At 46.6% G+C, this 16936-nt stretch overlaps 2 protein-coding genes across 2 annotated transcripts in view; both read right to left on the bottom strand.

Moving 5' to 3' along the window:
• The window catches only part of LOC135400463 (GTPase-activating protein skywalker-like), a 32770-nt gene extending 31757 nt beyond the window's left edge, over positions 1-1013 (bottom strand). The window contains exon 1 of the mRNA XM_064632296.1: positions 900-1013. The gene's annotated coding sequence lies outside the window, so the exon portion shown is untranslated. The remainder of the gene's footprint in view (positions 1-899) is intronic.
• An 8140-nt stretch (positions 1014-9153) lies between these two features.
• Positions 9154-16374, bottom strand: LOC135399544 (uncharacterized). The gene is made up of 3 exons (XM_064631286.1): positions 16157-16374; positions 11737-11933; positions 9154-9666 (listed from the first exon to the last, which is right to left on the bottom strand). The coding sequence occupies exons 1-3, from the start codon at positions 16227-16229 to the stop codon at positions 9196-9198; spliced, it is 741 nt and encodes a 246-aa protein (XP_064487356.1). The 5' UTR covers positions 16230-16374; the 3' UTR covers positions 9154-9195.
• Between the last annotated feature and the right edge of the window lie 562 nt (positions 16375-16936).

The raw sequence follows: 16936 nt of genomic DNA, 5'->3' as shown, positions 1-16936 counted from the left end.
AGCCAAACTGAGAGACTCCTGATTGGCCGAATGGTAGGCATCATAGTTCATTTTCATTAGTTGCATCCCCAGTGTTGCCTGAATTATCTCAAACTATGGGCTCTATGGGGAGCTGTGGGAGCCTCCATTCTGTCAGAGGTACCGTGGCCACAATATCGAGAGCACTTTAAAGTCATTGGAACGAAGGAGAACGGGAATCTTGAGGTGAAATGTCTCCGCTGTGAGCCGAAGACGAAGTTTCCAAGCGTCTCACCTATCTCGGTTACCCCCAGTTTAGGTGTTCCTTTCAATGCTGTGCCTGCAATTACGTATGATTCCCAAGAAGAGATGTCTCCTTTGCTCTAGAATGACACATAATATGAGCTAAAGGCGAAAGAAAGGCATGGTCTGCGTACAGAATTGCAAAAGGTAACTCCACCCATACTTGAATACTTTTCCAAGGTATTTGTAACTGTATCTCACTATTTTTTCCTGTCAGTAACTCTAACTGTAACTTAATGACTTTTGAAGCTGAGTATCTGTAGCTGTAGCCTGGTGACGTCACCTTCGGCCTATGGAACTGAGAGATTCACGTAGCAAATCAAAATTACAGCTCAAGTTACAAAAATCGTGACAAAGTGAAGGGCTCACGTTGTCTGCCTCAGTCTCATTCGTTACGCCTTCAGGCAGAGCTGGTCACTAGGGGAACCACATATATAGGAAAACGTTTCAAATACACACGTTCAGAGCACGTCACATTTTCTGGTCGGTTGCCCCTGCGCTCTCCGAGATTTAAAATTAATAACAGCATTACTTGAGCATTACTGACAGTGACAAAACTGACAGCAGGACTAAGGAGTCGTCGGGCCATGCAGTGATCAGATAATTTGCATAAAAGAGAACACGAAGAGGCCACTTACTTCGGAGACGATATGCTTTGGGCAGCCAGCTTCCTCTGCGTCTTCAAAGCGTTAGGAGGAATGATCGAACCACGGGTGCACGCACGGTGTTCAACTTCTTCTTCCCTCACTCACCGTCATCCACCAAGGAAGACTGGCCTGAGCTAAACTATTGGCAAACGTTGCCATGTTTTATAGCAATGACCGACGAGGATGATGGATATGTGCGTACAGACAGCGGTTAAAAATAGGCGCAGAGATGCAGCGCAGTTTGTGGTGTGTGTGTTCGTGGGAGCACGTGAAAAATGTGACGTTGCGCGGACTATGTTACCTAGAAGTGGTGAGAGCAATGAACAACTGATATGATGCAAGATACCCATGGACCGACTCCACCTTCCACCTTCCCGTGTGAACTGCCCCAAGTGCTAGAAACGAAGCTGGTGAAAAGGAAACTCTTATCATAGACAATGTTATGACTAGAGTGCGATTTTCATGCAACTGCATGTCTTTTTTTTTTTTTAAATACGGTTTCGTATCTGGACGATGGAAAACACTTTCGATTTTGGTTTGGGACCGATCAGAAGGTTTCTATGGAGCATATAAAAGCATGTTTTGAAAGTTGCAGCATATTTCGCATGAAAGTGCATGAAAAGTGTATATTTTGTCATACTTTCAGGTACGAGAGTTTACCTAATTTTTTCATAGATGGTTTAGCTGGTTTCGGGACGGCGTTCGGTCGCCTTTAGCAAAAATTCTAGTCCGAATCGAATACTGTCCATGTTTCGGTGGGGTGAGGCCACTACCCTGGCTGCTGCATCCTCCACTGCGTGCATGGCTGGTAGGCCGTACTTCACCTTCGCTACATTACCGTTACGAAGAGGGGCGGCGTTCGCATTTTAATCGGCATGATGCAGCGCTGAACTTAAAGCCATGACGAAACAAGCCTGAGCATGGGCAATACGAAAAACACGAACATACCAGACGTGTGCTCGTATTTGTCGTGTTGTCCATGCGCAGGCTTGTTTCGTGATGGGTTTCGTCCGGCAGCTTTTACGCAATCTTATCAGTCACGAACGCACAGCCTTCAGAACCATTATTTATATATATGGCGCAAGTATCCTTTGCTGTGTTCTGCAGAACGAATGCGGCTTTATTTTACCTTATTGTCCCTAAGAAAATACTGACCTTTTTTTTTTGGTATAGGCATTCGGTGCATTGCTTTTGTAAAAAGAACAATGAAAAACACTTCATATTTGAGGATGTTTATTATATATTCGAAAGTTTCCAGTGAATAGTTGCATGCATATTTCGACAGATCTTAGTGCGTATTTATCCGCGCTCTAGTTATGGCCAAGCATCTCTGTAGCAAGAAATCTCTGTGACCTTATCGAAGAGCCTGCCAGCGGGGAAAGACTGATCCCCAACGCGGTTCGCTAGACCCGGAGGATTGCTCGTCCGTTGCCGCAACCCTCTAGCAATGGTTACCATTGTTGCAGTATATGGCGCTCACGTAATCCACCTGAGCATTCAACGCTTTCTCCTTCAGCAACGAGCTGAAGTCCGTACCCGCTTTTATTGCGGCATCCGGTGTGACGTCGCCATCTACTCTCGCAAGCGCAGAACAGCTGTGGCAAAGTTCGAAAGCAACGTGTCCCTTTTTCCGTCCCCGAGAGCGAGCGTCACCGGGAGCTATAATAGAGAGTTTTAGTGTATCGTACGCTATCGCCTTTGCGTACGTAGGGGATAGCGTAGTGGTTCTGCGCAGTGCGCGAAGCTCTCTTTATGTTTTGCGCGTGCGCATAACCACCAACGCTATTCCTTACGTACGCAAAGGCGATAGCGTACGATCCACTAAAACTCACTAATACCCTGCATCTTCGCCAAACGTTAAGTATGAAAAGGTGATTAAGTGTGACCGCAAGAAACATGCAGTGGAAGGTACTGTTTATGATACAAGAAGCGAAATTGATACTAAGGGCAGGCTCCCACAGCTCCCCATAGAGCCCATAGTTTGAGATAATTCAGGCAACACTGGACATGCAACCAATGAAAATGAACTATGATGCCTACCATTCGGCCAATCAGGAGTCTCTCAGTTTGGCTCGCCTTTCGGCCCGGTACTGGCTACCATCGGCTTTTACTTTTACTGGTTTTCATGCCCGACGCTCATTATCCCGTATTCCAGAATAACTAGGCAAATTTTTGACAAAATACACATTTATTTGAAACATCGTACTGATTCAATAGTCTGACACAAATATTCACCGTGCGTACAGAGTCCCAATCGTTGCGTTCGTTGACCAAGTTCGAACTCGAAAAACACACACACACTCTACTCCCAGAAGTGGGGGACGCTCACACGAGTGCATGCGATTTCACGGTGGGCATCTCCTTTCGTTGGTTGCAGTGCGAAGGTGTCAACGAAGCGGGCAATGCCTGTCGCACGAACACCGAATCCTGTCTCCGTTGTGACTGCATTTGAAAATGCGACGGCGCTCACAAGTGTTCCTCAAGCGTCAGCTCACCACTGCATTCCTGTTCTGAACTCGAATGACTCTTCGTACGTAGGATACTTGTGTCGGGAAGCATCACAACACGCGTTGGGTCACTCTGACACACTAACAAATTTGGGACTTCTCTTTGACAGACGCCGCTGCCACTTCTCTCCCTTCTCTTCTCGTAACTGACCGGCAGCCCGCGAAAGAATGCTCTTTTGAAACTTTGCCAACCAATAGCGGAGCGCGTAATGTCCTTCGACCAATGGGTATCAACTATGATGCCTGACGGAGTAATACCACGTGTTTATGACGTGCAAACATTTTTTTAGAGCCGCGAAGAGGGGGAGCTATGGGGCCTGCTATGGGCTCGAGAGCTCGCGCCCCGAAACCGATGATATCCTGGCAGCTTTCAGTCTAGAGAGGTCTTGTCTGAGGCGAGTGCTGTGCATGGGCTCTGTGCTCCCGCACGTCAGTACATCCTCCATGTGAACAACTACACCTGGGACACCCTACAGAAGTTGGCTTGCCATTCGCTAGAAATGCTCCGGGGCTGATGCATTCCCATATGGCATGCGGTAAAATTTGTAGAGCCCAAACGGCGTTGTGAAAGTGATTAGCATAGTAGTCTCCTTTGCGACTTTCACTTGGTAGAAACCGGAGTAAGCATCCATGCAGTTTCGAAAAAATTCTAGCTCCTCCGGGCGTTGCAATTACATGCTCAACGCTTGGGATACGGTTTTTTTCTCTGAGTACCCCTTTGTTCAGCATTGTATAGTTCACACAGACCCTGACGGAACCATTTTTCTTCGGCACCACGACGATTAGTGCACACAGTTCAGTCGTTCTACTCTTGAGATGACCCTTTGCTCTTCCATGCGGGACAATCCTTTTGCACCACTTCCCTGAGCGGTATTGGCACACGGCATGGAGAAGAGAGCGCGAATGGCACTGCATTTGGTTTGACGCGGACTTGGAATTCGCGTGCCGCTACGCCAAGTTCACACTATAGTTTAGTGAATTATTTGTGCAGTCGGCACGGCTTGAATGGAACTTCGCTCACCCACTGAAGAATGTTCAGTCTTTCGATGACGTCCAAACAAAGAAGAAGCCCAGCGAGCCCCTTAGCAACGAAGAGCGTCGTTGTAACCTTACTGTCTTTGTGGACGAGGGTTGCTTCAACCATGCCAGTGACGTCCAGCAACTCTTTGCTTGGGCCCAGTAGGTATTAGTGATGTGTCGTTCGTGGACGAACCCTTCAAAGTCAACTAGTCATTCGGGTGAACTGAACGAACTAGTTCAACAACAAGCAAGACATTAGTTCCGCAGTTCAGTTCATTGGGGCTCGACACCCACAACGCATACTCCTTGATACGCTTCCGAGTCTGACATCTGCGCCATCTACGGAACGTTTTGTAAAGCTAACAAAGCGCACGCGCACAAGAAGAAGGGTGGGAGGTCACCACGGCGCATGAGTGGCTGTGACGCTGCGCTCAAGTGGACTGTGTGAAGGTGTGAAGGAAGAGAACTGGATGAACTAGAGAACTAAACGATGCCGCGGGTCGTTTTGAAGTACTCGCAGGGCCTGCCGTTGCCTGTTAGAGAAGGTGCTAATTCACAGCGCATGCGCTTAACGAAAAGCGCGGGTGGCGCGGGGAGGGAGAGCTTTGAGTGGACTGTGTGAAGGAGTGAAGGAACTGAACTGGATCAACTAAAGAACTAAATGATGCCGCGGGTCGTTTTGAAGTACTCGCAGGGCCTGTCAGAGCTGTTGCTCGTCCACAGCGCATGCGCTTAAGGAAAAGCGCGGGGGGTGGGGGGGGTGGCGGGGTGGGAGAGCCACCGGAGCTGCTTTGAACGCCGTATCATTGAAGTACTGTGGGCAAGTGAACTATATGAACGACGAACGCTGAACAAGAGTAAATCCTTTGGAATAACTGCTTGCGCTGAGATCGCTCTGAGCTCCTCCTCGCAGTTGTGGACTGCTAGTGGCGCCGTTATGTTGTGACTTCTGGCTGACTGCTTGTGGCTGGCACGCCCTGGAGCGGGCACGCTTTTTTCGCGGCAATACACTGCAAGCTTCCCAATTTTCCCTCCACAACGCTAGAAGTTGTACTTTTCTTCGAGCTCTCTCATGCATTTGAATGAATTGAGTTGAAACTGGAGTTACTGTATCACACTTCTGTGTTCTCAAGCTCGCAGAAAAACACGATTGTAACATTGAACGACACGCGACGGCATCTTGCATATTGATCTGCGCATTACTTTTCTCGTTAAAAATATACGTAAAAACTTAACTTAAAAAATTACGTTTGCTATGTTGATGTGCTCGAACCTTTGGAAAACTAAACTGCAAGATCATTTTGTTGTATCTCTCTTGGTCGAGCCACTTTAAAGCCTGTGACGGTACTATATTACTTGGTTGTGTTTAATTGCGAACAGGTGAATGAATGAACTATTCTTTTAGACAGTTCAGTGGAGTGAACTGAAGTAAATGAATTAGTTCACAAAAGTGAACTGACTTGCCCATCACTAGTAGGTATCGACCTGACTGAACAAGCTGGAGCTTCTTGATTAGTGCAAAAGGCACCACACGTCTGCTCCCGTGTCTGCTCCCGTGTCTGCTCCCGTGTCGATGTCAAAACGTATTACCTTTCTGTTTATTTGAAGCGTAGCTCCCCAGTCCCCACTGAGGAATTTTCTCATTACGAACTGAGTTCGTGTAATCAACACCGCCCGGCATGAGTTCTTCGCTTAGACACCCAGCAAAATACGAGCCAGTCTCCTCCACTGGCGCTGAAGTCGCCTCTAGGACCCAGGAAGGGGCTGAACTTCTGCACATTGCCGCAAAATATCCCTTTTTTGCATTTGTTACACCAGGAATTGGAAGCTTGGCAAGATTTTCGTTCGAGCTGTGTTTTCGCACCACGTCAACCACACCGCTTGTGTTTCTTGTCTTGCTAGCAGAGTTGTGTGGCTGAGACTACCCAGTCAGAAAATTCTGTCCTATGGATGTCCATCGGATATACTTTCAGGGAGATACGGATATGCGCAGAATAATGAAATTCCTCCAGCGGAGATACTACGGAGATCCACTTGGCCGGGCTTCGAACTTCCTACGAACGTGCACTTTGCGGACATAACCAGGAGATACGGACAGAAACAGGAGCTCTCTGTGATGTAGCGTGTATCTGGAACGCGTGTTACTTTTTATTTTTCAGAAGTCACTATATGCTTTGTAGTAAAATATACAGCGTGTTTCCGCCATTTTTTTAACATCTGCCACCGTCGCCGCTCGTTTGACTTTCTGTTGCTCCGCTTTGCTTCACACGAGGGAAAATCAGTGCGGCGTTTCAAAAAATAAATAAATAAGAAAAGAAAGAAGGAACAGAAACAAGGGATTGGGCCACTCAGCGAAATGCTTTGGAAATGAAGTTGCATTCATTTCCAAACAGGGAACAGACACTGTACATCGGTGTTCTCACGAGCTTCTACACATTCGAGAGCCCTGTTCGCCTGTGAGTTGAAATCAAGGGTGAGCTGTCTAAGTTTAATTCGATTGCGTGCACAAACAACGGCGAAATGAGAAATTGTTTGGCGTATTAAGTCGGCGTAGGGGTAATGTCTCTTTCTGTGTCTGTTGAATGGGTGTCTGTGTCTGTTCTGAATGTCTGTTTCTTACTCATGTAGCTTGAGAAAGTGAGTTGGTTCATGGAAAACCGAATTTCTGCAGTGCTACATCGTCCCGCGTTTCTCTCTCTCTTCAAATACATGATCCGTACAGCATCCCATCACAGAGCTGATTCGGACAATTCGTGAAACGGCCGCAACAGGACCTCCTGCGGATATACGGCTACGAATATCCTTCCATAAATATTCGAGGAGAGTCCCACTAAGGTCAGTTTTCCGATATGGACATTGGGATCTATTTTGGACGTCCGTAGGAGATGGTGTTCTGAAGACGTGTTGTGATGGCTGTCACGTCGCTATCACGTGAACCGCTTTTCAAGTGCTATTGTTGCTTGCAGACGGTATCGGACTGTCTTCCGCAGACCACCGCCTTTTTCAAGGTGAGTTCGGACTCGAGCTGTGGTCTTGCGGAATGTTTTTGATCACGCACTCCGACAACTATGCGGTTACGCAGTAGCTCATCTCAAAGAGTCCCGTATTCGCAGTTTGCAATGAGGGTGTACACCGAAGTGATGAACTCTGCAACGGTTTCCCTAACCTTCTCCGTCCGACGGTTGAACATGGCCCTTTCATTCACGACACTGCGCTTGACGACGAAACATCCCTCGAAAGCCGCAATAATTTTCTCGTACTTCTTTGCATCTTCCGGTGACAAAGACGGAGCTGAGAAAGCCTCTTCGGCCTTAACTCCCATAAGGAGCACTAGGGAATTTACCTGGTTCTCTTCGGACTTCGTCTTGAGATCGTACGCGTCACTAAACCGCTCCCATCGGCGCCGCCATTGTGGCCATTGTTTCGGCACGAAGCTGAATGGATAAGGCGCCTTTAGTTGATAGGACTGCGATGTGGATGATGCACCGAACTTGAGCATATCTTATCACACAAAGAGCAACGGCAATAAAACACGAATTTGACTCAAACATTTGGCACGGTCATTCTGAGCATCGCAATAATGGATGCAACAGCGTTTCAGTTTGAATTTCTTTTTGTCTGCGGAGTACTCATGACTAGAGGTGTGCGCGGATAACATTGAGAGTTTCCGCATCCGCACTCTACCTGGGCACCCAATATCCAACCGCGCTAGCTAACGTAGGCACACACCTCTTGCGATAACACCATAGTACTAGCGTGTCTATTGTTCATTGTACGCGTCACGCATAATGCAGAGCTGCTGAAATTGGGAAAAAGCGTATACGCCGTAATTCCGATGATGCTCTCCAAAACATGAGTAGTCGTCTATCATTGCACAGTTACCAATGGGGTGACGTTTCTGAGGTTTAGCCGGATATGAGCAAGTAGCACTTCACTAGGAGTGTGCGATAAAAAGCGGACTTGCATGCTTTCAAATTATATCTGTACCTCTTGGAAGTCATCGCCAGGGGCGATACCCTATCGCAATGTTGGTGGTGGTGCGGGTAATGAAATAACGAGCCCCTTCACAATAAGGACCGGAGGCCCATGGTATCCAGAACTGTGAAGAGAGCTTTGAAGGCAGAGCGTTGCTGGGCTGGATGTGGCCATGGACCAAGCAATTTTGTGAGAGAGGGGGATCGAGAGTCCAGCTCGTTAAGGGATCCGGAGAGTACGGTTCGGGAAGGTTGCTAATATTGAAATCTGGTTCCTGTGTTATAAAACAGAACTGCATAGCGTAACATGCACACCTCCAGGTCAGAATGATCTCGTCCCTGATTTGCTGCAAAAGAAGGACACGCGCAACCTTTTTAACAGCTTGATCCTATGCTCCCCCAGGGCGTGAGTCGTGACGTTGCCCACATACGTGAGGCCGACAACGGCAAGCCCTATCACCACCACCACCACCACCACCTTGATCCTATGCAGCAGTATATAGGCGTACCCTTCCCATTTCCGGGAATCCGATGTGTGCATGATTTTATTCTGACTACTGCTTAGCCCTGACATGTTACGTTTCAGCACGTAGGTAGAGAAACTTGAAAGAAGCCTTCCGGCAGCAGATAATGCCAGCAGTAACCAGTAAACCTTTCACCTCTTGCAGCATTCTTATTGCTGCCATGTGTTGCAAGACTTCGCTCTGTTGGTCTGTCACAGCCTGTGAAATGATTCAGCCGCGGTCAGTCCAGATATTCTCGTTTATTTGCACCTCGTGTCAATTTTCATATTTTCAAATTATTCAGTGCGTGCGACTTCGCTGCAAAATTGTCCAGTTGGATATCGAACATCTGTGTTACATTTTGTAGCTCGTTTTGCATTCTATGAACCAGATACACAGCGACGTCAAGCATCCGTTTCATTGAAAACATATTTTCAATGGCATACCCAGCGTCACTTTCCAGGAACTCCGTAAAGATGTCACGCGTGCGATTAACTATCAAATGGGAGGCGTAAAAATCAAAGGTGTCTTCCCAGCTGAACTTGGGTTCGTAGTCCACGAGGTGGGGTCCTTGGCTTCCCGGGCTGTACTTGGAGGTGTTCACCAAGATCCACTGACTTTCCACACGCAGTTCCATGTAGAATGTGGCGTTGTCTTGCGACAGGTAGACGGCTTGCGGAGGTTCAGGATGGGGTCCCATGTATTCCGTCGAAATTTCAGCGCGGAGAGTGAGCGATGGGACGATGAGGTTCAACTGAAAGAAGAAATATTCGTAATTGCGAATCGCCCCACGGCGACTCGTATTTGCTACCGGGATGATATCGTCGTCACATGCACAATATTTGAACACCATCTTTCTATGGATACTCGTATGTGTGGCGACGCACTGCACCTGTTGTGAGAAGGACTGGAACGTGTGCCGAAAATCTCATAAAAATGGTGCTGGAATCAAGATTTACCTCTCCACATGGCTCCTGAGTACGTCTGACTCATCTGCTGCTATATTTCCCGCTACATGACCCACAGTAGTGGCGATGTCAGTGGACGTCGCAATGTTATGACTATGACCTGGGACTTCCAAAATATATCAGAATAAGCATGCAAATGTGCGGCGTGAAACGTCTAAATATGACCAAAATATGCAGCAATAGTATGATGCCGCAAATGTTGTTCGAGAAGCTTTTGCGTTGCTAGGAATTGTATAAATAAGTAAATTGTTTTTAAAAATGTTGTACAAAAGATAATGCACATTCCCTACTGGAAGTTGGAACGTACATTCAAGCGTGCCTACTAAGATCTGTATTTGTCATTGGTCATTGCAGCCATGCTGCCATAGCCATACCCAGTTAACAACAACAACAAAAAACAAACAAAAAAAAACACTCCACTGTAGCTCATTCGGTAACTTGATGAGCTCAAGATTGCGGGTTCGATCCCGGCAGAGGACGGCAGCCATGTTGGGGAGGTAAACATGGTTTCAAGCACCGTGTGTCGGAGAGTTCCGGAGCACTACAAAAGAACCATAGGTGGTCGAGATTAGTGGTCCTACACTGCGGCACGGGGAACACGTGGACATGCAAATACAGGCTGACATACTTTACGTGTAACATCACGGCATCATTATTATATTATTTATTACATGCTTTAAAAAGTGCATACACACACACACATTCATTTCCGCATTTGATGACTATATACTCCGTGTTTTGCCAGTTAAGAGAACCATGTACCGCGAAAATGTGGGCTCTTTATCGCCGGATGTTGTTCTGGCAAATTTGCTAGATCCCTAGACCATCTACGCTATGTGCAGACAGCTTTTCGTTGCGCTCTTCCTTGCCTACGAGAACGACCAATCTACAAAAACTGCAATGCTGTTAGTGCCCTATTTTCCTCATGCTCGCCTTCCAGCATCTCCAAGAGACAGGTTTGGGACAACTTTTGATGAAATTAGGAATTAGAAATTAGACTTGGAAACATAATATAACACGAGTTGTTCCTCAGTCATTTTTCACGCCAATGTCTTCGAAACGGTGTGTTCACAAGGCGTGACAATGTCTTCAAAGGGACACACGGATGCCTGCGACATCTTTGTTTTTCTTTTTAGCTCACGGTCTACTTGTGTCGTACGTCCTGTTTGGAGCGGTTATGGGTGCTAGTGGTTCTAGCCGAACCCACGAATTGCGTAGCTTAGATGACACGGGTTTCTGGCCCATGGCCTCGCTTTCCAATCGACGTAAACGGTAGCAAAAAGAAGAATAGAAAGAAAGAAAGAAGAGGAAAGACAAACGTTTAACCGTTTAAAAATTGAGGAGGGTTGTGTTTAAAATAAAAGAGAACTAGGTTCCAAAATATGATATAACATGCACCCAAATGGCATCGAAATATAATGTAATATGCAACCGCCATATTATATGAGGACCCAAATAAGAAGTCTACGTTAAAGCTTTTGAGTTGTGTCACAGTGTTTCGACAGTACAGCTATTTGCATAATTGTACATGGCCCCTTCCCGTACTTTTTGCGGTTCCAAGAACATCTATTATGTTCCCTAAGCTCTCTTGCAAGAACATGTATTTCCAAGGTCACCACCATTGTTGCAGGGGCGGACTTAAGGGCGCGAGGGGGGGCGACCGCCCCCCATACGGCTGTGTTCCCTATGTAAAAACCCATCTCCTGGATGATGCTGTGCTGAAAAGCACGAAATTTCTTTAAGAACCCCCATGACAGACTCTTAAATCCGCCCCTGCATTGTTGGCTTGGTGGCGTCTCGCGCGTTTCTACTTTCCCTCCCCGTTATTTCACCACGTGGCTGGTCGAGCAACTCACCTTGATGTCGTGCGTGGTGCCAGTCATCGCAGACTCGACAACTTCAATCCGAGCATGGTCGAGGCCTCGTATGTCACCCTCATATATAATAACGTCACCAAACTTGTCGGTCTTGAACTCTTCCTTACTGGTGGAGAATCCGCCGGATTCTTGAACGCGGGCCAACACAATCTTTCCCAACACGAAATCGTTCAGTTCTGAAAGTTGAAAGAAATAATGAAAACAATTGCATCCTGGCACCAATCTTGCTGCTCATAAGCGCTTTCGGTTACTTTAACCACATGCACGCGAGGAAAATGTTGTGACGCCAACACGAGCGGAAGCGCCACCTATATTCATCATCGGTCCTTACATTGCCTTTAGCATCGTCGCTCTTCAGCCATATTGATCTATTGATTTATTTTCTTCCGCAATACTACCCACTCCTGTCGGTGCTACCGCAGGAGTGATATAGCACAGCATATAGCATAAATCATGCATACGATGAAAGTTGTCCTGTGCGGCATTACAACTGTTAGATCCTGCAATAAACAGCTCATTTAGCTTATTAAGAAAGTCTGACAGAGAGTAACATCCAGCTACTATCTCCGGGTGGGAATTGTTGCATCTATAATTGAAAGTGGAAACAACGATTTTTTCTCAGTACTTTAATGTTACACAATCGCTAGCGTAAATATTTACTATGCCTTAGTCGATTAATTCCAGGTTAACGTACGACTATAAGCCAGGACGTGCGGACACGCTCCATTTTCGCAGGAACCGATATTCGAACCATATTCTGTTTCTCTTATACCCGCAGTCCGGAAAAAGAAACAGATCTGCAAGCCGATGCGACATAATTCATTACCGTCATGATAGCAGACATAACATTTCCGGAAGTTTCGTATATGGCCAGTGGAACTTTTTACAGTGTTTATTTGTCAGGAGAATTAAAAGGAAAAAAAAGGAGCACGGTACCATTGGACACAGTAATTCTTATGAGGAGAGCAAAATTTCCTTCAGCGACTGGAGCGTGGCAGCTGTCTAAAGAGCACCAAACCGCAAACTAAAGCTAAACTCTAATAAGTAAAACTGAAGCGCTACCCACGACGCTACGTTGGCACAGCTTGCCAAGGCGGCGCCATTCAACGAACAGGGCCAGCGCTCACCCTCCAGTCTCTGCACATTTTCTCGTAAATGTTCCCAATCTGTCATGTTCTTGCACTCTTAAAAAAGGGTGTACTTTAACTCCTTTTTTTTGCCACATATATAACACCCTTTTGGAGAGTACAATTACGCTCAAAAGGGTGTCTCCTCACTCCCTCAAGCGAGTAGCATAACACCTTTCTCCCTACTGGAGAGTACTATTACTCCCCGGCAGGGAGAAGGTGTTATATACTCCCTTGAGGGAGTGAGGAGACACCCTTTTGAGCGTAATTGTACTCTCCAAAAGGGTGTTATATATGTGACAAGTAAAGGAGTTAAAGTACACCCTTTTTTTAAGAGTGTAGATACGTTGAGGCTCGTGTTGTGTTCATCTGTTTGTGTGTTCGAGCCCCATAGCACTTACTCGAACACTATTTTCTTAAGTTTGAGGTGGCATGGAAGAGAGAGGGAACGAAGAGGACAAGAGAGATTCAATACAAGTAAGTATAGTTAGTATGTGTTCACTGCATGACGCGGCACACAGACTGTGCCGTCCCACTGTTTCCAGTGGGCCTTCTTCGGACGCTACAAGGCAAATATCGGCACAGTTCACTGTGGACTGTCTCGAGCACAGGTGATTCCCCTCAAGCAACATGCTGCCATGTGTGCAGGCTAACCGCTGGGAAATATTCTTCGCAACCTACACATGACTGGTGTGACGTGACACACACATATACAGGGTGTTTGCTCCATCGTGTCCAGAAATTGTATTTAAAGTGAGCGATAAAATAGAAACGAGCGTTACTTTTCAGTTACTTGACTAGGAAACAGGTGTTACTAGTGAAGCAGTACGTGTTTCTTACTCACGTAGCAGAAAAGTACCACTTGCTTTTCTTTTATCGCTCGCTTTCACGTTAGAGCAAACACCCTGTATGTACATCACTTTTTTTGGGATGAAATCAATTTCAATATAGCTTATGCTGAAGAGCACTCCTTAGGAGGGCACTAGCAAACTCCTAACGCAATGTTCTAATTAACTCTCAATAATTAACTTTTTAATTATAATAGCTCCTCCATGAGAACACCTGGTACCTTCGGTCATCTGATACCGTTGCCGTTTGCAGAACAAAAATCCGTACGATAGATCATCTGCAAAAAATTCGTGAAGGAACACCTTTTTTCCCCTTTATTTTGTTCACTGCGCATCTTCAATGACGCGTCTTTCCTTCACCTCCAATGTGAGAGGGTGAAGGAGCACAGTGCCGCTTCATGCGTCGAAGATGAGCTTTAACTTGCGGAAACAAAACAAACAGAAATGTATCGGGTGACGCTATCCGAACTGCCCTTATATTGGGTTCTATTCTCCGTTTGCTTTTCATCTTTTTCCAGGACGCAAGAGGCGATAGTGTTCTCCTTCACCCTCTCACATTGGGGATGAAGGAAAGAGGCGTCTCCGAAGATGCCCAATGAACAAAATAAAAAAATAATATTCCTTCACGAATTTTTTGCGGACGATGCATCGGACGGATTTTTGTTCTGAAAATGGCACCAGCATCCGGTGACCGAAGGTACCAGATGTTCTTATTGTGATGACCTTGTAGTTTTTATAATTAAAAAGTTAATTATTGAAAGTTAATTAAGACAATGCCTTAGGAGTTTGGCGGTGCCCTCCTAAGGAGTGCCGCTCAGCATATGCTGTATTGCAATTGATTTTATTCCGAAAAAAGCGATATACACGTATATATTAAATAATCTCTTCGCAGTTAACTGGGACACGCTGTATATATACGAGGGGCGTTCAAGTCAAACCGGGACTTTCTGTCTCCTGAGTGTACAAATGGCTCGCGCTACTTCTTTTTCGTGATTTTCACACGCGACAGGCCTCCGCGTTCACCACGTGGTGGTCCAAAGTTTGTGCAAAACAGAAGACACGTGCCCGACAAGATGGCCGACAACGAGGTGAGCGCGCACATGGAACAGCGAATTGTCATGAACTTTCTCGTGAATGAAGGCCTAAAGTAATCTCAACTTCACAGAAAACTTCAGGCTCAGTATGGCAACGATACACTTAGACGCAGCGAAGCGTTTGGGTGGTGCATACGGTTCCGAGACGGCCGTACATCAGTGCTGGGCGATCCCGGCCCGGGCGGCTCAGAGCCCAGTGTCAGAGTTCCTGGGAACATCCAACTTGTGGAGCGCCTGATCCTCAAGGACCGACGGATAACATGTCTCGATATCAATCTTGCATATAGTGCGATCAATAGTGCATATTACTGCCAGGTTCTCAGGGATGTGCATAAGGCGCTGAAGCAAAAGCGGCCGGGCTTCATCACCAAAGGAGTCCTCCTCCTACAGGACAATGCACGCCCGCATACCGCACATCTCACGACACGCACCTTACAGAAACTTGGCCGGGAGTTGCTTCCACATACCCCTTACAGTCCAGACCTCGCCCCTAGCGATTTCCATCTCTTCGGGCCACTAAAGGCGTTCCTTGGGAGCCGCCACTTCAGCTGCGATGACGAGGTCAATAATGCAGTGCGATCATGGCTGCCACGCGCCGTAAGCTGGCATCCAAGCCCTCGTGAAACGCTGGGACAAGTGCATTAGTGCAGCTGGAGATTACGTTGAAAAATAAGACTAACTTCTCGTTTGTAAGTTCATTTTACTTTAGCGAAAAATGAAAATTCCCGGTTTGACTTGAACGCCCCTCGTATGTTGGGTTTCTTGTGATTTTAGTTCTTCATCCAAGTTAACCTCACTAATTCCTATATCGAACTGCAAGGTCCGTAGGTAAATGCGTAAGTAAGTAATGGGCTCTCATACAGGACACGCACGCATGCGCGTGTAGTGCTGGCGTCAATTTACAGACCCGCACTCGCTATGAGCGTATACCTGGTTAAAGGAGATACTCGATTTAATTTTACAGCGTTTGCAATAAACTTTGGAAATAGGCGGCTGAAGAATGGGTGGCTGCCACGTAAAAATCTGCTGGTACAGCTCAGGACAAAAGTTCACGGAACACCGGGGTGTCGCATTTTTCCATAGGAGCAACACCTTAGCAGAGCATAGAATAGCAGGTCATCCGTTTCTTATCCGATCTGTCCCTCATAGCTAGGAAGGGGCCGCTTCGATGAAAAAACACACGAGTACTGTGTTTCACGTTTGCCCCAAGCTGTACAACACAAGGAATTTCAACATACTGTAACATAGAACGCCAACGATGCTCACAGAATCGCCTATGACAAGTAATCTGAATAACATTGACAAATAAGAGTGTACCGAATGCCCATACCGTTTGAAGCACATCCTTGGTGTGACGCAAGTAACAGGACGACAATAATACATAGCGTATCTAAATGGATCATATTTTTCCTGCTTTGCGGCGAAGAGATCGCGTTTAGAGTAAATTCTCTTGATGAGAAAAATTACGCAGTGGGGTTTCAGATACACGTAGCGAACGGTAATTACAAAGACAGTCGGGGAAAGAGAAAGCTCATCTAGCATGTACTTAACCGTTCTTTTCACACCTGCACCTATGCACCTGTTCTACACAGTCACAGCCTATACATAACGACGTCTTTATGACTTTCTTGCGCATATGCCGAGCCCTATACCGTTCTCGTACAAAAGTTATGTTTGCTCGTCTCATCAACTTTACATAGGGACGTCCGAATTTCAACGCCCTGGGGGGAGCTGAATTTCGAAGGATTTGATGCTAGCTGAGAGTACTTTGTTCGAAGAACCTGAGGGCGTGCCACGGCTTTCCCGATTACAAAATCGAAGAAGAAGAGTGAAATAACACGGTTGCTGTTATATCTGCTTCCTTCCTACTAGTCTGAAGAAGAGCCTTCGCTCGAAACATCACCCCTCATACCTCTGCTGCCCTCTTCGGTACACCAGTCCCCCCTTCTTTTCTCTCTGTGTACGTGTGCCTGGCAGCCCCCTTGGTTTTTCGGTCTCCTGCACCCCTCTGCCACCATGCCCCACGTAAGTCCTACTCCCGTTCATTTAAGAGCGTTGTTTCTAATATTCTTAAATACTCTTCTTAATCCCCGTTACCATCCTATGTCAC

This window comes from Ornithodoros turicata, chromosome 7 (assembly GCF_037126465.1).
Source record: "Ornithodoros turicata isolate Travis chromosome 7, ASM3712646v1, whole genome shotgun sequence".
In the NCBI taxonomy this organism is placed as follows: domain Eukaryota; kingdom Metazoa; phylum Arthropoda; class Arachnida; order Ixodida; family Argasidae; genus Ornithodoros; species Ornithodoros turicata.
The sequence above is the reverse complement of the archived record's forward strand: the minus strand, read 5'-3'. Positions and strand labels throughout refer to the sequence as shown.